Source organism: Phoca vitulina, unplaced genomic scaffold (genome assembly GCF_004348235.1).
Source record: "Phoca vitulina isolate PV1807 unplaced genomic scaffold, GSC_HSeal_1.0 scaffold40, whole genome shotgun sequence".
Taxonomy (NCBI): Eukaryota; Metazoa; Chordata; class Mammalia; order Carnivora; family Phocidae; genus Phoca; species Phoca vitulina.
The window spans coordinates 16,941,380-16,960,907 of NW_022589743.1; the positions used below are offsets into that span (position 1 = coordinate 16,941,380).

Consider the following 19,528-nt stretch of genomic DNA (forward strand, 5'->3'; position numbering starts at 1 on the left):
CAAATGAAACAACTCTCCATACAGAGTTGTCTTCCCAGCCCATTCATTTCTTCTGAACACCTACTATGTGTCAAGCGCTGGAGAATGGGGCAAAAATGAAGAATTTTAGAGCAGCACCTGCTCTAAATGCAAGGATATGGAGACCAAGACGGGTGCACACATAGATATGCCCACGCCCCCCCTTCACACACACACACGTGTGCACACACACGCACGCACACACACTGTGGCCCCGGAGGAGTGCTGGGAAGGTGGCACGAAGAGCTGAGGCTGCACTGGAAAGAGCACTCGCCTCTGTTACAGGGTGGGAGCCACTGGTGGGAAGCCAAGGGGGAAGAGAGGCAGCCTCCCTGGAGGAGATGAGGTTGGAATTGGGTTTTGATGTCTGGGTAAGGACTTCTGGAGGCTGGTATTCCAGAGCGAGGAGCTGCTGGGCACAAAAGCAGAGAGGCAGGGAGGTGAGTAGGGTGATACCTCCTAAGATGCATGGAGGATGCCGGGCAGGCAGTGCCTGCCCCCGAGGTGAAGATGCGGCTCGAGACAAGATCATATAGGGCCTTTGATTCTGGGGGCCAAAGAGGGGATCCTTGATCCTATAGGCAGCAGTGAAGGTTACTGAGTAGGAGGCTGACATTATCAGCTCTACCACAGACTTCACCAGCACCCTACCCCCCTAAACTCCCATTCAAACTAAAAATGGAGCAGAAAGCCTCCCCAAAGGCCAGATGCGGGAAAGTGGCCTTCTCAGATGTTCTCTGGCAGAAGCCTGGAGACCAAGAGTGGAGTCTGGGCTGTCACCCCACAGGCTGAGCTGGGCCCTGAAAGATAGTGGGGCTCCGTTCACACATGGTATCTGCCCAGCGGTCCTGGCAGAAAGTGAGAAAGGAGAGGGACGGGAGGCCACACTGCTTGTGGAAGATGGGGAACATGAGGGAGACAGCCCAAGGTCACCCTGCCCGATGGCGCCAGAGTCAGACAGCAACCCAGGCTATTTGGCTCTCAGTCTGGCTGTGTGGTCAGAAGTCTGTGGGCTCAGTAGCCTGCCAGGCACCAAAACCTGCAACTTCCCCCTCCCGAACCCCGGCATCTTTGAAGAGCCCAGAGATCCCAACCAAGAGCAAGCCTGAAGTGAGACGAAGTCCATGTACCCTTTTCTTGATAGAGGAACTGTTTGGGTGGGTAGGTGTCAGGCAGCCTTAAAGGAAGAAGGTCCAGGGAAGATGGGTTTTTTTGGGGGGGTGGATCTTCTGTGATTCTGGCCTTATCCATCTTTGGGGGGTGTTTCCCTAAGCTTTGAGCATCTGCTGGCACTCTTCCTCAAGGAAGGGGAGAATGAGGCAAGGGATGGGGACTCAGGGAAGGAGCTCGGAAAGGGAGCGGGGATAATGAGGAAGGGAAAATGCCTGCTCAGTGGGGGGGACTCCCACCCCACCTCTGTCAACAGCTTCTTTCAGCTCACCAGCCAGCCCTGGGTCCTGTGTGTACCCGCACCGGGCTAAGCACTGGTTGTGCGGAGGGACAGTGGAGAATAAGCCCACAGGTCTGCCTCCACCACTCCAGGACTAACAGGGCACAGGGAAGACAGGGACGTCTAAGGAGAAAATGAAGCAGACGGCTAACGCTCCAGAGAAGCAGCGCCAGGAGGGCAAGGCCCTACTGGGGCTGGATCTTAGGAAGCAGGCAGGATTCTGGCACGTGAGGAAAGAGAAAGGGTCTTTAACGCCAGGCTTGAGGGCTCGGGAAGCTGGGCAGTGGGAACCTAATAAGAGCGTCTGAGCTGCCCCCAGGTGGGGCCACGGCTGGGTTTTAGAAAGGGAACTCAGGCGACAAGACACAAGGCGCAGAGTGGGGCAGAACCACGCCTAGACCCAGGCCTGGGCTCAGTTTCCTCCTGCTAGGCGCCCAGATCCCCTGCTCACCAGGGCCAGGTCCCCAGCGCAGCCCCTACAGCTCCAGTGCGCAGACCCGCAGAGCCCACCGCCCCACCCCCTCCCCGCCCTCACTCTTGCACACGGAGCCGAGATTTCTGGTTCCCAGCTGCATTCCCCCTGCCCCCACCCCCTCCCGCTGCCCTGCCCATTCTTCTGATAAAGAACTGAGCTTGGCTGTGTCTGGTGAACTGAACTCCAAACAGCTCCCATCCCAGGGTCACCCCCAGCCGGGAAGAACCAATCCACCCTCGAGGGAGGTCAGCCTGTTCCCCACCCCTACTAACCCCAGGACCCTAGATTCCCGGAGCCGATTCCTTTCCTTATTCTTCCAACCTTGAGAACGCGCCTTGGTCAGGATGAGAGGCAGCTGGTTAGAGGCCGTGGGCGCGCTCAAGGGGAGCTTGGGCAGCCTCAGGACTGGGCAGATGTGGGCAAAAGCTGAGCACGACATACCGAGGGTCTTGCATCAACAGGAGAGCCTACTGGTCTCTCCATCTAAGTCCCTCTCCAGCCTGTCCAGGCTGGGTGCACCCCTCAGCAGAGGGCAACAAAGCCCCCCCACCCCCACCCCCGTTGGGGAAATGTGTCCCAGGTCTTCCGGCTTCACGTTGGGAGGGGGCAGAGGGCCTCTCTTTTCCATTCTCCTCCTCCGCCCCAGCTCTCTCCCTCCCCACTCGGTCAGCGCCCCTCGCCTCCTGGAGCGCCTGCAGCTTGCAGAAGGCCCGCTGCAGCCTCCTCCCGTCGGATCGGAGTTTCCACTCTGGGGGGTGTTCAGAGACCCTCTGTCCCCTACCCGTACCCCTGCTGTCCCACTGCCAGAGCGCGCCAGCCCCGGCCCCTCCCTCTCCCACCCCCTTTACCGCGGAGCCCCGGGCGAGCCTAGGGAGCAGACGCAACAGATTGCAGAACGCGAGAGCGCGGAGCCCGCTCCCTCCGCGCGCCGCCCGCCGCCCCGGCCTGTGCCCGTGGCCCAGACCCCCGCCCTCCGGGCTCGGCTAAGCCGGCCATTTAGATGCAGCTCACAGGACCGTGGGCGGCGAGCGGCGAGCAGCCGCGGCTCCCCGGGCCCCCGTCAGTCCACTTCCCTTCCCGAGGACCTCCGCAGGAAGCTAGGCGGCGGGCGGCACGGCCCCGCACCGGCCTGCACACCAGGGGCGGAGAAGACACGATCCCCGCGAACCCAGCCGGCCCCCAGCCCCGCCGGCTGCGGGGGTGCGAGTGGAAGGAGGGGCGGCCCGGACACGATCTAGCGGATCCCTTGGATCCCCACAGATTTCCGTGGGCGGACACGCCCCCAGACTCTCGGGTTTGGACCCTTCTTGTGGAGTGCCCCCCCCGCCCTTTTCTGGGGCCGGGTTCGGTCCCCAGGGCGGGGCTCGCAGCCTCCGCTCCCGCCAAAGGGCTGGGGGAGCTGGAGGTAACTCGAGCTGCAGCCCGAGATGCCCGGCTGGGAGCGGCGGCTGCGAGTCCGGGGGGTGGAGGCTCGCCTTTCTCCAGTCTCCTCTGTGCCCCCTCCAGCGGCGCACGCCGCATCTTCACTCCCGAGTCCGCGCCGCGACACTTACCGTGGGCGAGCAGCGCCGAGAGGCAGAGCAGGGCGGCGCCGCCGCGGCCCGACATCCTTGGGGCCATGGCCGAGGCTGGAGCGGGAAGGGGCCGAGGGGGCAACAGTCGTCGACGACTTGGCCCCAGGCTGGGCTCGGTCACATCCAACTCAGGGTGGCCGCGGCGCCCGAATGTCTCTGCTGAAGCTCTGGGGGCCAGGGAGTGCAATTCGGGGACACTTTGAGGGGAGGGGGCGTCCCAGGCGCGGCCGGCTACACCCTCGGAGCTGGTAGGGGCGCAGCTCCGGGCGGGAGGAGCCTCCACCTCCCTGGGCTGGTGCCCCCTGCAGGATCTGTGCGGCGAGGGGGGAGCCGCACGTGCGGTCCCGGAGCCCAGTGGCCACTGGCGTCTCGGGGACTGCCTAGAGCCAAGTGCTGGATCCCCCAGGCCCGAGGCCCAGCTCGAATCCGAACTCGCTCGAGGGTGCAGATTTCCGACGCAAGCCCCAGTTTCTTCGGTTTCGGTAGTAATCCCACATAGATAGCGCGGCTTCCTTCCTCCAAGCGCCCTGCAGCAGCCCCAGCATAAAAATCCCAGGTTAGGTGCAAATGAATGATTTCTTTCGCAAAGAAAGAGAAAATCCAGGCAACTTTAATCCATCTGGAGCAGGAAAAGTTTCCGTGCAGTGCTGAGACCGGCGACGCGGGTCGCCACCACCCTAGGCGACGCCGGGACAAAATGCCCGAGGCTGGCGGCCAGCGGCTCGTCCCCTCGCAGAGCTCGCTGCTCGGCTCCAGCGCGCTCTCTCCAGTCTCGACCAGGGACCGGGCTCCACGCAGGCTGGCTCAGCGCCGCCTGCCCGGGCAGCGGCTCCGCGGCTGGGGCGAGGGTGGTGCGGCCGGAACGGGCTGCCCCATGGAGACCCGGCTTGGAGAAGCGGGGGAGCGGGACAGCCGGCTAAGGCGCCGGACCCGCGCCCTCCCTGCCCGGGGCGCCGACTCCAGCCTCCCGGCCGTCAGCCGTAGTACGATGGAGAGGGGCTCGGCCAACCCGCGGCGGCTCCGGGCCGTCCCCCTCTCCTCCCAGGTCTCGCTGTCTCAGCAGACGGGCGCGCAGCTCCGCCTCGCTCGTCGCCTTCCCCGGGGGGACCTGCACAAACCTTGAACTTTTCCGGGGTTCAGAGTCTCCGACGTCTCCGTCTCCCCGCCGCCCCCGGCCTGCCCCCGGACGCCCGCTCGCCCGCTGTCTTGGTGCAGCTGGGCATCGGCTCCCTCTCTCTCGGAGTCAGTTTGGGCGAGCGGAGCGCCGCGCCAGCCGGGGCTGCGGGCGGCGAGACCCGGGCGCCACGCCAGGGGCCGGGGCACCGGGCGCCCGCGCAGCCCGCGGCCAGGGAGACGGCAGCTGGTGCCTAGGGGGCCGAGCGGAGAGGAGGTGCCGGCAGGGGGGCCGGCTCCCCATGGACGTGTGTGGGGGGAGAAGAATCAAGGAGCAAAAAGCGAGAGGAGGTGGCGGGGGGGGGGAGCCACAGTTGCACGAAGCCGGCGCCGCCGCCGCCGCCGCTGCCTCCTCGGCGCTCGCGCCGGCTGCTCCGCCGTAAATGACTCGAGAGAGACACACACACTCGCGCCCGCCCGCCCTCCTCCCCCGTCCGGCATTCAGCGCCCACCCCGGCAGGAGCGGGCGCCGAGCCTGGCGCGCTCGCTCCCTTCCCCTCCCCTCCCAGATTCCCCGTGGTCACGTGGGCCCGGAGCGCGCGGCCCACGACTCGCGCGCCTCGGAGACCCCCCCAACACCGCTCCCCCCCCACCCGGGTCCACGTGTCCATTCCGCATTCCCAGCCTGGGGGCGCGCGCGGCTCCTTAATGAGACTCGGGCCGCGGCAGACCTCGCGATTCCGTTCGCCTCTCTTTTATGTTTTATTTTTCCTCCCCACTGTAGGCTGGCGCTGGGGCCCGAGTGGGGCCGGCCGGCTGCGGTGGCTGCATTTCCCCCGGGGTAGACGCCACCGCAGCCACCGATGTCCCTTTTGAAAGGAAGCACCTTCCTCGTCAGGCGCCCGCCGTGCTTTACAGCGGCTCTGCCGGAGGCGCGGGGAGGGGGCACCCTACCCCCACCCCCAGAGTCTGTGCGGGGCTCTCGGGGCCACTGGGTGGGAACCGACCGAGCTGCCGCGCCCAGCCCCTCCGCCGCGCCGGAGCTCGCCGGCTCAGCTCCGTTCGGGATGGAACCGGGGCGCAGCTGGGGAAAAACCCGTCCGCTGCTGGGGGTGGGGGGTGGAGAGGAGGGGACATGCCTTCCTACAGGTTGTTTTGCAAGCCTTTAAAGGGACCTGGGGTGGGGGTAGGGAACTGCCCCTCCTGCACACTCACCCAGGCACCTGCTGACGAGGGGGAGGGGAGCCTGGGGTGGCGTCTTTCCCACCGTCAGGCCGGTTCCATTAGAGCGCAACCCAGATCAGACCCGACAAGTCAACCGTCAACAGTCAGCCAGGCGTTCGATCAATGGCAATGATTTTATAGCATCCTTGGGTATCGTGCCCCAACCCCCAGGGGCCGCATCACAATCCCACTCAACTCGGGACAGACAGGGTCTTCAATCCTATGGACGTAGCTCTTATGGGCGGGGGGGGGGGGGGGGCGGCGCGGTGGCTATGGATCTTGAGAGTCACTCCCTCATACTTCTGCGCTCAACCAGTCTGAGAGTGTGGGGTGAGGTAGCTCGGAGCAAGGCCAGCTGGGGTGCTCAGTCTCTGCCCCCCATGTACCTGACTCTGCCCCAGACTTCTTGACCCTGTGAGTTTCCTTTTCATCCAGGAAAGTGACATCTTCTTTTTGGAAAATAGGCTTGGAGCGATCCTGGAAGCTTCCCCTCTCCCTGGCTGCCGGCTGTTGTCCCTCAGCTTAGAACTGGGGCCTGCGGAGAGCCGCTGGTGCCCCTCCCCCACGCCCACATCTGTCTGGAGCTCTGAGGTGCCGCTAGGGAGGGCTGGTCCGGCTCTGGGAGGCCCTTGGGATGGAAGGTGCTGGATTCTCATTAGGCCCCTAATGCCTGATGGCAATTAATGTCACCCAAGGGCTTATTAACCATCCCACTGAGAGGCAAGCCAGCAATCAGGCTCCGTGTGCGGGAGAAAGGGGGAAAGAAGCCACCTTCAGAGATGGGGGCGGGGGCTCCAGGAAGAGGAGGAAGGAAGCAGGAAGGTCTTCCACTCCTTCCCACCTCCCCAGCTGGAAGGGGCACAGGGCCTGTAAAGAGTAAGTCTAGGGGAGGGACACAGTTGCTTTTCTCAGCTGAGGACACACTGCCCCCAGTGAGGTGGTCCAAGCTGTCTTCCACAGGTGTTTGCAGCTGACGTGGGTCAGCAGTTTCAGCCCATTCTCCTGGACTTCTCTGGAAACTGAACCCTGTGTTCTGGTTCTTCTCTCTACCCCCCCCCCCCCCCTTTCTTGGGGGAGGGGAAAATAGCCCCCCCCCCCCCCCCCCCGTTTCCCCCCCCCCCCCACCCCTTCACCACACTTTGGTGAGTATCTCCAACATCACAGGACCACAGGCCCTGCTCATGACAGAGAGCAAGGTAGACCTAGCTGGTCCTCATGGAACTTATATTCTAGAGGGGAAGACAGACATTAAGCTTACGATTGCTCACCACTGTTATAGGTTATAGGGTAGCATGCATTTTTGCTCTTATGGCAGAGACTGAGGCCCAGGGTCAGGAAGGGGGCATGGCCTGCTATGTCATTTCAGTCCCAGGTTTTTCTGGTACCCCCTCGGTGGATCTACCCTTCACGGACCAGGAGTCTCCTGCCCGGGCAGCTGGTCGGATTACCCTCTGTTGCTCCAAATGGCAATATATCCTCCTTGCCCTAGGGAAGCAGAGGGCTGCTGACAGCCCACCTGGGGCATAAAATGCCCAAATTACTGCAACCCCCATGCCCCATGGGCCTGTTACTCTTGGCAATGCCAGTTCTAGGACTCAGGGAGAAAGCGGTTGACAATGAGGTAGACACAGCCTGCTGACCCAACTATTCCAATCCCATGTGTCATTTACCTGGAAAGGGGGCTCGTACCTACCTGCAGTCCTTTTCTACCAGCCCCGCAGACTGCCCTGACCTCCCCTGTGAGGTCTACTCGTGGAGCCCAACTGGAACCTGGGTAGGAGGTCAGAGGAGCAAACCCAGGGGGAGCCCAGCCTGGAGGAAGGGCCTGGCGTATGTGAACTCTTCTGCCCCAAACCTTACTCATCCTGGTGGCGGCATCTCCTTTCTGCTATTCCCATTTTGTTTGGGGCCAAGTATCTTTCCAGTGAGAGGACTGGCAATGGTGGGGGGTTTCCTAGATCCCCAGCTCCTGGGTGGTCCGTGGAACAGCCCCACTCTCTGGCCAGGCAGCCGAACAGCAAGCGGGGGGGGGGGGGGGGCTCTGTGTCAGGTCCCTGTGCCCTGCATGGGTGTCTCTGAAGGACCCAGGCTGAAACTGGCACCCATTTCCCCCACTGCTGGACGTGCCACCATGATGGACCTGTGTTGGATGCCTGCCAACAGGGGAGGATAGGACAGGCCAGTGTGGGACTTCACCAAGGGGAGCTTACCATTTGTGGGGAGTTACCGGGATTCCCTAGAATCCTAGTCTGGCCCTGCTGGCGAGGGGCTGGGTGATGTCCTAAGCTAGGCCTCTTGTTTTCCAGCTGCAAAACTAGAGGTTGTTCAATTCATTCATTTTCTTAAATTAATTCATTAATTCAGTCATTTTATTAAATACTTTGACCTTTTTTGTTGAGCTCTAATTCTGCGTGAAGCATTGTGCTAGGTCCGGGAACACAGAGGTTGGATAAGACAGATGAGAGCCAGATGGGGAAGTTCAAGAGCTTAGTTCTACAAACCCATATTGAGTGCCTGGTCACATTAATAGCTAACATTTACTGAATGTTTTTGATATGCCAGGCATCGTGCTGGGCATTTTGCACACATTATCTGGATGCTCACCACAACCCTGTTCAGTAGATACTGTTCTTATTGCTATTTTCCAGAGGAGGAACCTGAGGCTCAGAGAAGGTAAATGTCTTGCCTAGGCTCACACAGCTAGAGAGTAGCTGAGCCCCAACTCAGTAACCCGTCCGTGTAACCACTTTTACTGTGAGATGTTAAGTTCTCACGCTTCCATATGTCAAAGCTTTTGCCTCTGGCTGGAGAAGCTCATGGTCAATGGGGGCACCAGACACAAACAGGCCATTCAGTGCTGGGAGGGCAGCTCAGGGGCCCAGGAGTCTCTGATACCCTGGTGGTGTTCTCTCCACAGCACCATGCTATGACTAATTCCCCAGCGTGAATCCTCTGCCCCAGTCAGGCCAGGCCAGCCAGCACCCTCCCCAGACATGTCCCTCCACATGCAGGCTCATTCCTCTCCCCACACCCTGGCTCCTGCTAACCCCCTGCCTCCTTACCGCTCTTCTTCACCAGTTAAAATCCTGCCCATCTTAATGTGTCCGCTCAGGGGCCTCCAATATGAAGCCTTCCCAGATTCAATGTGATATGGATACATGGCCTCATGAGAAAAAGGTAAGGAATCAGCCAGGGTCCAAATCCTGACTGCACTACCCTCTGCTCAGTTTCTCTCTGTGTCCTGAGCAGCCAGTCTTTACTATACAGTTAATCCCCGCCAGCAATGGGGTCATGTTGTCATCATGAGGATTATGATCAGAATCCACTCCCTTCCTATTCTATAGATAAGAAACCCAAGGTCCAGAGAGGGCTAGTGACTGGCCCAAAGTCACACAGCCAGTTATTGACAGATAGGAAGATAACCTCGTGTAAGGATAGGCCCGGCTCCCTGCCCCACGGTGTGGCCATCCCCAAAGTTTAACCACCTGTCTCAGTCCTGCTGTGGCCTTGGGAGCCAAGCTTCTCTTTGATGGAGGGAATGAAGCTCCCCAGGTCACTATTTTGGGGGTTCAGCCCTGATTCAGTTCAGCTCAGACCTTGGATTCGTTTTGTAACTGCATTTACATACTCATTCACTCATTCCATCTCACCTGAGACACCTGTTCCCCTCCGAAGCCTTCCCCGACGCTGCCCATACCCATCCCTATTCTGTGCCCCTCAGAGGGCCTTGTTTCCCAAATCTAAGCATGCATGGCATTGTGTCGATGTGTCTTCTGTTCTCTCTAAGGGGGAGACCCAGGAGGGCAGGCACCACATATCCGTTGTCCCTGTTGTATGCCCCTGGAGTGGCATCTGTTGGGTGTTCCGTTAGTGGCTATTGAATAAAGGAATTATTGACCACCTACTATGTGTCTGGAGCTAAGCTAGTTGAATAAAATGGTCTCTGCCCTCAGAGAGCTCACCATTGTTGGAAGAGGTAAGTGGGCAGACATAGGGATTATGAGGCAGGGTAGCTGGGGTGCTTCCAGAGAGGGAGGCACAGGTGCTGTGGGGGCTGGAACGAAGGGCATCTAGCTCAGCCTAGGTCTTGAGTATTACAGGAAATGGGAGGGCTTCCTGAAGGAGGTGAGCTTTGAGCTGCTCTGAAGAAAGACAAGCTAGGCTATGCTAAGAAAGTGTGTGTGTGGGGGGTGAGAAACAGGAGAAGAGGCTGCTGCAGGAGGAGGGTGCAGCTTTCCTAAGGGCCTGGAGCTGGAGGAGTAGGGGGGGCGGATAGGGTGTGATCGGGAAACAACAGGGCTGGGGCATGGAGAGCTGGAGTGGCGCAGGAGAGGGAGGCTGGAGGGGCAAGCCGGCACACAAAGCTATATGCCTGTGATGACACACACTCTCACGTTATATTCAGTTACACACAACTTCACACGTACACGAGCAAAGACACTGAGATGCTTATAAAGCATCTTAACGGTGCATGCCTGTGCACAGTCCCACATGCATGCACATCCCCCCAACTCTCTTCAAAATGAGTTTGCCCCCCGAACCATCTGTTTACAGTCTTTCTAGTTTCATTTCCCGAGAGCACTCCACCATTGGTTCCTCGTCAGGCAGCACACTCTTGCAACCCCCACCCTCTGCCGGCCTTACCTCTAGCTGTCCCCCTTCCCTTCCTCCCCTGGGCACACACTGACAGTAAGCTGGGACCACCCCTGGGCTCCTGGCCAAGGGAGGATTTGGACTCCGGCCATGTGGGCTGGGCTCTGCTCTACCATCTTTTCCTCCCCACCCCCCACATGGCTTCACTTAATTCCAGGGCAAAGCTCTGATCAAATGTGAAGCAGAGAAACAGAGAGCCAGAACCAGAGAGAGAGAGAGAGAGAGAGAGAGAAACACAGAGTGAGCAAGCACACTGTCTTTGCCACGGCCCAGCAGCTAAATGGCAGTAAACTCTTGGTTTTCCTACAACTCACTCAACTTCTCTTTTGTTAGCCAACTTGGCTACCAGGTGTAGGTAGAAGAGGAAGAGCCAGGGGCCCAGCTCCTCCGCAGACCCTCCCAAACCGCCGTGATGCCAAAGAGGTATCGAGCCAGCTCTGCCAGGCTCCTGGGCTTGGCCATGCCCGGGACTCCTGCTTTGGGTGGAGAATGCCAGGCTGGGCTGCTGGGGAAGCTGAGAGGGGGAGCCAAGTGTGCTGAGGACTGGCAAGGAAGCCCTGACCCCTTAGGCCTGTGTGGCCGTTCCGGGTCACCTGGGAGGTCCGTGCATGTTACAAGTGGGGACAGGAGACCCAGTGCCGTGGGCAAAGCGCCTGACTTCGCACAGGAGCTCATTCAGAGTTGGGATCCAAACTGAGGTTCTCCTTCCTGTGCCCGTGGGAGGGGAACCCTTGGTTTAGTTTCCCACCCCACCCCCAAATCTGATTCTCAGCTTCCTTAGGTCTCATTCTTGCCAGGAGGCCAGCTCCCCGTGCCCCACTGCCTGCAGGATTAATTCCGAATTTCCCAGGTTTGCGTTTAGTGCTTGGCACACACCTGCTCCTCACCTTCTAGCCACTCTCCCTCTAACGTGAGCTGTATACTTCTCTGCCTTGGGGCCCTTGGCCTGCTCTTCTCTCTGCTTGGATTGTTCCTCCTTCCCCATTGCCTCATGGAGCCTTTTCTGCAAAGCCTTATTCCTCACTCCAGATGGACTCAGTCACTGTCTGCCTTGTAGTTAGGATTCCCCTGATCTCTTAGCTTCCCCTATTCACTTATAAAATCCTTAAGGACAAAGATGATATCTTAGTCATTGTTAAGTCTCCCACAACACCGAGCACAGTTCCATATATGCATTAAATGTTCGATAAATGTTTCGTGAACAAACGAATGAATGAATACATGAAGGGCAGAGGGGCAATGGCTCAGGTACTTCCTATCCATCACCTCTTTGAAACTTCACTGTGATGCTGAGTGGTGCATAAATATCCTCCCCATTGGGTGATGAGGAAGCCGAAGCCCAGAGAAGCAAAGTAACTTGCTCACAGTTGCACAGCTTAGAAAGCGGAGGAGCTGGGGTTCGATTCAAGTCTGTCTACCTCTAACACTTGTGTTCTTTTCACCTGCTCAGAGCACATGGATGATAAATGTCCTCTGAGGCTGATCTCCCCAGGACTTCTCGTGCTTACCATCAAAATCCATCAGCAGGGGACACTCGAAGAGAGTCTAGGGTGACTGCAGTGTTTTCTTCCCTTGGAGACCCCCCTCCTTGGGCTAAGTGAGGGCATCCTTGTTTCCAGCTCACCACTGGTCTTTCAGATCCTCACGGGCAGCTACCAGGGGCCGTCTAGTGGGTGGTTCGGAACCTAATCCCTGGAGCCAGACTGCTTGAGATCAAATCCTAGCTCTGCTGTCTACTAGCTCTGTGACCTTGGGCAACTTACTGAACCTCTCTGTGCCCAGTTCCCCATATCTAAAATGAGGCTATTGATAGTACCTACCTTGCAGTGTTACAAAGCACTTTGGAGCAGTGACTGGCTCATGGTAAATCGTGTATTTGCTATCATTACTATCCACACCATGTTTCTCCTCTGGGATGTAAGCCCCAGAGGGCTTGCCTTCTCCCTTCTCTTTCTGAGAAGAGTGGTCTCCATTTTTCCCTGTGTGTTCTTGATGGGCCCTCTAAACTCTCTAGGCCTCCTATGTGAGATAAGGAAGTAAAATTGGGCAGGGAGAACAGCTCCAAGGAAAAGCCAAATCAAAGTGACTTTTGTGGTGACAAATGCTTAATAATAACTTTACAAATCCAGTCAAATTACTATGAATAACAACGCTCTTTTTTTTTTCTTGTATGGATACCGCTCCCGTCTCCCAGAGAACACGCAGCTACAACCCTGAAATCCACCCAAAAGAATCATTACCGGGAAAACAAGCTAAAAATAACCCCAAAGGAAGCAGTGTGAGATCAGAAGCAGTTCTTTGGAGGTGGGAGGGGGGATGTCCAAAGAACTCTTCTATTGCTTCTGGGGTAATAGAGTAGAATTCTTAAATCTGGAATTGCTTTGGGAGGTTGGCCTGTCTCCCTGCCCCCACATAGTCCGGGCCCCTAGGTCATCTTCAGGATGGCCCCTGGGCCTCTGGCCTCCTGCCATCTTTGAGTGACCCAAGGAAGGCTGTGGCATGTTGGGGCTCTGCTTCTGGTCCCACTGCTGACTTGGTTACTGCCTTGTGGGACCTGGCCTCCCTTTTCCCTCGAGAGCCAGGATCCCTGAGCTGGCTGGGCTGCCTCTCTGCCCCATCCTGTGAGTTGGCCTGACCCAGAGGCTGCTCCCCACCACTGAGGGTCTCCCTGTGCCAGACAGCCTCACCGCTTGCTCCTCAAAGCAGGTCCCATTTTCCAGGTAAAGAAAAGAGGCTCAGAGAGGCTGAGTCACTGGTTCAAGGACACACAGGAAGGAAAGCACAGAGTTGGAATTCGAACACAGGCAAGTCTTCCTAATGCCAAAGATGAGAAGCGTTCCTTTAGGAAGCCCTGAATTGAGGAGCTCTTCCTCTCCAGGGCCCACACGGGGTGGGGTACAGGGGGGCACTCAGGATGTGGCAGAGACCATGTCTGCCATTCAGGTGGAGTTTCCCAAGGCAGGTGCTTTGTCTCCGCCACCAGGAAGGAGCTATGTTCCCCTTTAGGCCTGGGGCATCCCCTTGGCAGGGCCTGTGTCTCTCAGACAGGGCTTTCCACAAGGGAAGGTGATGTCTCCCTGACCAGGAAGAGGGTTCCCAAGGGCAGGGCTCCCCACTCAGCCTGGCACTTCCCCCAAACAAGACTATCTCCTGTCAGCCTGGAAGAGGCCTCGGGGCAGGGGTCTCCCAGATTGAGGGCTGCCTCAGGGAAGGGCTGGAGTTGCCCCATCAGGCAAGGGCTCCCCCACCAGGGGCCCCACCCTCCTCAAACCAAGTCCCTCAGACCTTTTCCCTTTCCCCTTGCTTGCCACTTCCTTGGGATTCCAGAGTTCCTGGCTGGCCGGTTACAGCCCAATTAATGGGAAGAGCAGAGGCATAAACATGGGGCTCCCCTTGGTGGGGCCCAGGACTGTTTTTCTCCTCCCAGAGAGATGGATGCTTGTCCCTGAGAAGGCTGACGGCTTCTCTTCCTCAGAGTGCTGCAGTCCTCTTGATTGAAATGTGTCCCTGTGGTGATGAGGCCGGCTCCGGGCATGGGGGCTGCTGGTCCCCCCGCCTGGCCTGCAGGCTCCGTCCGTCTGGGGAAGATAGATGACGTTATTCCAAGCCGAGATGATGCAACCAAGGTCAGAGTGAAGTGTTTAATTGGAATGTCAGGGGCCGGGGCCTGGCTCTGCCGAGGTGATTGATTTCCTGGTGGTGCCTGTCAGAAGCGTCGCCGCGGCACAGGGGGAGGAGGGGTGGGCAGCCTGTGAGTGACCCTGGGGAGGCCAGGGTGGTGGGAGTCTGCCAGCCCCTGTCCACTCTGCTGTGAGGGCCACCAGTGCGCCTCTGCATCTGTCAGTGGCTATGCCTCCTGCAGAGGGGAAACTGAGGCACCAGGAGAGACGGTGACATAATGGGAAGCATTACTGGATGAGAATGCTGGAGCTCCAAACCTCAGCCTTCACTTCTGGCTGACAGCTCTCTGTCTCCCTTCTGCTCTCAGTCCTTCCTGGTTTGGGTCCTGAGTCCTCCCTGTGCTAAGAGGAGGGCCCTGGAAGAGGGCGTGGTTGTCCCAGGACACGGACAGGACACGGCTCATCCTACAGCCTCCCCCACCCCTCTGGCTCCAGCCTGCCGAGGATCGGCAGAGTGGCAACAGAGTTTAGAAGCCACTGACCCTCATCCGCAATGGCAGGAAACTCTTTCGTAGTCTCCAGAGACTAAGTGGTCACTCCCATGTGGCAGAAACAAGCAGAAGGCTGGGCTTGGGGCCACCCCATGAGCAGCCCTCTTACATCCCACGGTGGTCCTGTCCCAGGAGTTGAGGAAGAGCCTTGGGTAGGAAGCAAGCAGCCCTGTCCATCCTGCCTCCCGTCTTAGAAAGCCGACTGCAGGGCAGTGCGGATGGAAGGAGGCCAAGACAGGGGAAACGTGAGCTGTTCCTGGGTATAAAGAGCCATGGTGAGTGCGTTCATGCTCCTTGCCTGGGTTTAGCCATGAGTCCAGGGAAAGAACTGGCTGCGGAGGTGGCCAGGGAAGGGTTGCTGAGGCTACAGAGAGAGAGGGGACACTTGGGCTCGGGATAGAGTGGCATCTGCAAAGGAGGGGCTGGAGGAGATGGGAAAGCTGAAGGTCTGGAGTTTGGATCTGCAGTTTGGGGTAATTTGAAGGGGAAGTTGGGATTGTAGGCCTGGGCTTGCAGAGGGTGGAGAGAAGTCCCTGGGTGTGAGGTGGAGGGGGGCTGCTGTCTCCGAAGCATACCCATTGTTTTACATCTCAGTCTCAGAAGGCTGGATCCAGGGCATTACATTGTGTTACTGTGAACATGATCACCACGGTCACCATCACAGATCACAGTGGTCACCTTCATCACAGCTCTCATAACCACCATCACCATTGTCCCCATCATTCTACCAACGCCATCGCCTCCATCGCCATCACCATCAACATCATCACCACCACCACCATCACCATCACTGACATCATCACTATCACCATCATCGCTGTCATCCCTACCACTACCATCATTTACAACCACCACCATCACCATTGTCACCATCATTCTACCAACACCATCACCACCATCAACATCATCACTACCACCACCACCACCATCACTGACATCATCACTATCACCATCATCACTGTCATCCCCACCACTACCATCATTTACAACCACCACCATCACCACCATCACCATTGTTGCCATCATTCTACTACCATCATCACCACCATCGCCATCACCACCATTTATAACCATCATCATCATCACCACCACTATCATCACCATCACCACTGCCACCATCATTACCACTGCCATCATCACCATCACCATGATCACCACCATCACCACCACCACCATCACTACCAGCACCATCACCAGCACCATCATCACCATCACCATGACCATCACCACCATCACCATTGTCACCATCATTCTACCACCACCACCATCACCATCACCACCACCATCACCATCACCACCACCACCATCACTACCACCACCATCACCATGATCACTGCCATTACCATCACCACCACCACCATCACTACCAGCACCATCACCACCACCACCATCACTACCAGCACCATCACCACCACCATCATCACCATGACCATGACCATCACCACCATCACCAGGGTTATCATTATCACCGATCGTCAACCATTGCCCTTGTCCTGCCTTCCATTACTGCCCAATGCCTTACAATTTATTCTAGAGCACTTCCATATCCTTGTTCTAATGAGAAATTAATCAGAGGCTTGTGAAGCAGGCAGGGTTGCTCTGATTATCTCCATTTCTTAGCAGAGGAAACTGAGGCTGTAAGTGACATGAGCAAGGTCTATGTTCATGGACCAGCTGTTACTAAAACTGAGTTCTTGTCCACTGGCCCAAAGCTCTTCTTACTCCACCTTGCTGCTGTAAGGTCACCATTGCCCTCTCTCTCCTGCACATCCTGCTCCTACTCGGCATCAGCATGAATTGGCAATGAAGACTCTGGCTTTGATAAAACAAGAGAGGCTTTAGCCACAGTAGTACAAGCTTAGGTGTATACCCAGGGGCAGGCCCCTTCCCCTTGTTGGGCCCCAATTCCCTCATTTCCACAAGTACATTTGGGGTCTGATGAAGTCTAAAGCCTCTCTCTACCTGTTAGTCTGTGATGGTGCCACAGAAAAAGTCCTAGAAAAAGAGAAAGAGATAGAAAAGGACAGTGACGTGGAGACGTATACACACATAGACCAATACAGAGAGCCAGAGAGACCTAGGGAGACGTAGCTGGAAGACTCATTAAGATCCAGGAAGATATGGGAATAGAGACAGAGACAGGAAGCAGCATCGGGGCTGAGAACCCGTCAGAGGAGATCAAGAAGCCAGAGCCCAGGAGGAAAAGCCCGATGAAGCAGCCACTGCTCTGTGTGGTGCTCTCTGTGCTGTGCCCCTGCCCGATTTCAGAGCGAGAGGTGCCTGAAGAAGGGGCAGCCGGTGCGGCTCACCTCGGAAGGTCTGCGGCTGTGTCCGCAACTCCCCCTGCTTCCGGGTCTGCATGTCTCTGCGTGTGTGGGGTTGCTGCTTCGGAATTCTTCCGTCCGGACACCAGGAGGGGTGTTGGGACTCCTCTCACAGCTTTCTACCTCCCTGTAGCCTGGGCCCCCATGGCTGGGAGGTTGCTGACTCAGCTATCTCTGGTCATGTCACTGGAAGTCCCGAAAAATGGGATGTGGTGGCAGTGGGGCTCGAGGTGTAGGCTGCGTCCATACGGGAGCTGGGGTGGGGGCCTGTGGGGGCTCCCCACTCTCGTACACAGAGTTGCGGATGGCTTCGTCCCTCTTGCCAGGCTCCCATGTCAACTTACAGCTACAGAGCCTCTGCAACACTGGACTCAAGTTCAGCGTGGGCACCAACTCACACAGTGATCTTGAGCAAGACTCTTGCCCCTTATGTACTTGGAGAGGCGGGGAGGGATGAGCTCTACCTCCTACCAGTGTGAGGAATGCTCTTCTTTGGCAACTAGCTCCCATCACTCTGCTCCATGCCCCAAAGCCCCTGCTTTATGGGAAGACGGGCCAGGGCTGCCTCCCTGCCGAGCAGTCCAGCAGGCCCTACATGGCCAAGCACTCGGCGGGGTCATCGCTTGCATCTATCTATCATCTGTTTAATTCACAAATCCAGCATTATCATGTCCCCCCCTTTAGGACCTTTCTATGACTTCCCATTGCACTCAGAATGGAACCCAAGTGTTTCCATCAAGGCCCCCTGGGAACTGCTGTAGCGCTAGACCTGGAGGTGACGGGGCCTTTCCCACCTCACCCCTGCCCATGCTAGCCTCCTCTCTGCAGAGCCCTCACTGCAGGGGCAGCCGCAGGGCCCCCTCTGGGTCTCAGCTGGCTGGACCTGGGATGGGCCTCCCTCCAGGGCAGGTAACCCAAGGCTGCAGGAGAGTCCAGGAAAAGGAGGTGTCCTGGAGAGCGAGCACAAGCGGAGAGGGGGGCATGAAGCTAGGAGGATGCACACGCTCCAGGCAAGAGGCTTGGTTGGACCTGGGCTCTGCTAGGGGATGGCCAGCAGTCTCCAGCTCCCAGGTGTCCCAGCAGAAACACCCCCAGCGGCAGAGGGAAGGACCCAGCAAAGCAACACGGATATGTATTCCCTGCTTGCTTTGCACTCTTGTTTCCCCCACTCATTCCTTTCTCCTGGTTTCCCACCGTATGTGTTGGCCACAGAGGACTGTGTTCTCGGAACACATCATGCTGTTTAACTGTTTTGCACACGCTGTGCCCTTTGCCTGGAATGCCCCCTCCCAGCTGTGCCCAGGACACTCAGCCCTCAGACTGCCTCCTCTGGGAGGTTTTCCTGACCCACCCCCTGCCTCGCCTGCAAGGTTGAGCACTCTCTCCTCTGCCCCATAGGCCCCTGCAGTTGCCCAGCGGTGCTGGGTCTCCATCTTCCCTGTTAGACTGAGAACTTGCCAAGGGCTGGGACCAGGGCTTTCATCTCAGCATCCCCAGCTGCTGGCACAGGGCCTGGCATGCAGGCAGCATTGAAGTTGTGTTGGACAAATGAATGGCTTCAGAAGTTCCTGCACTGACAGTGGGAATGTGGGAGGAAGATCAGGTTGGGGTGGGCTGGGAACAGAAGGTGAGTGGGGTCTGGCAGGCTGAATTTGGGCTGTCTGAGGATTTGGACATGAAGGTGCCCAGGATGAAAGGGGCATTTGGGTCTGGAGCTGGGGAGCAGGTCTGGACTGGGGAGAGATGTGGGAGCTGCACATTTATGGGTGGTAGCTGGAGCAATGGTGTACATGCACGTGCTCAGGGAGAAAGAATAGAGAAAGGAGATAAGGCAGCTGAGCAAGGATGGGCTGGAGGAGGACAGACTTCCCCCTTTCTCCAGCTACCTGAGCTGGGGGCTGCCCACCAGTCCTTCTGGGGCCAGAAGCAGCCAGCTACATTTTGTGGAGGAGGGAGGTGCTCTGGATGAGGGGATCTCGGCTGCTCGGAACAGCTATGTCCCTCCCCCCAGTCCCTAGGTTGCAGTGGATGACAATTTTCCTCATTAATGAGCATGCAGACAAGCCACTGAGATTTTTGTTGGCTCAGTTTCTACCGGGGAGCCAGCATCCCCCTCTCTCCTTCCCTGGGTGGGCCCTACCAGTGAGGGATGGGTCAGCCTCACTACAAGGCATGATGGGACTGCAAAAATCCAGTGACAGCAGTGGGTAGCCAGGGGGAAATAGACTGGGGAGGGCAAGGCCAGGCTCGGAGGCTGGGACCAGGGTGGAGGACAGGTCTCTTTAGTGCCTTAGCCCTTGGGAGAAACAGCCACCGTGTCTGTAGTGCCCCCTATGTGCCAGGTCTGGTGGCAGGCACAATAGAAGTGCTATCTCTATGACATCCTTTCTGGCAGGGAGCTTGCTACTTTATAGATGAGGAAACAGGCTCAGAGAGGCTATGACTCTCCCATAGTCACACAGCAGGAAGTTGCAGACCAAGTGCTCAAATTTAGGCCTCTGGGACTCCATAGTCCAGATCCTTCTG

The 19,528-nt window shown here is 57.8% G+C and overlaps 1 protein-coding gene across 1 annotated transcript in view; it reads right to left on the minus strand.

The window, feature by feature from the left end:
- The window catches only part of TMEM132E (transmembrane protein 132E), a 53,114-nt gene extending 49,542 nt beyond the window's left edge, over positions 1–3,572 (minus strand). The window contains exon 1 of the mRNA XM_032429109.1: positions 3,497–3,572. Coding sequence (XP_032285000.1) covers positions 3,497–3,563 — 67 coding nt within the window. The 5' untranslated portion in view covers positions 3,564–3,572. The remainder of the gene's footprint in view (positions 1–3,496) is intronic.
- Between the last annotated feature and the right edge of the window lie 15,956 nt (positions 3,573–19,528).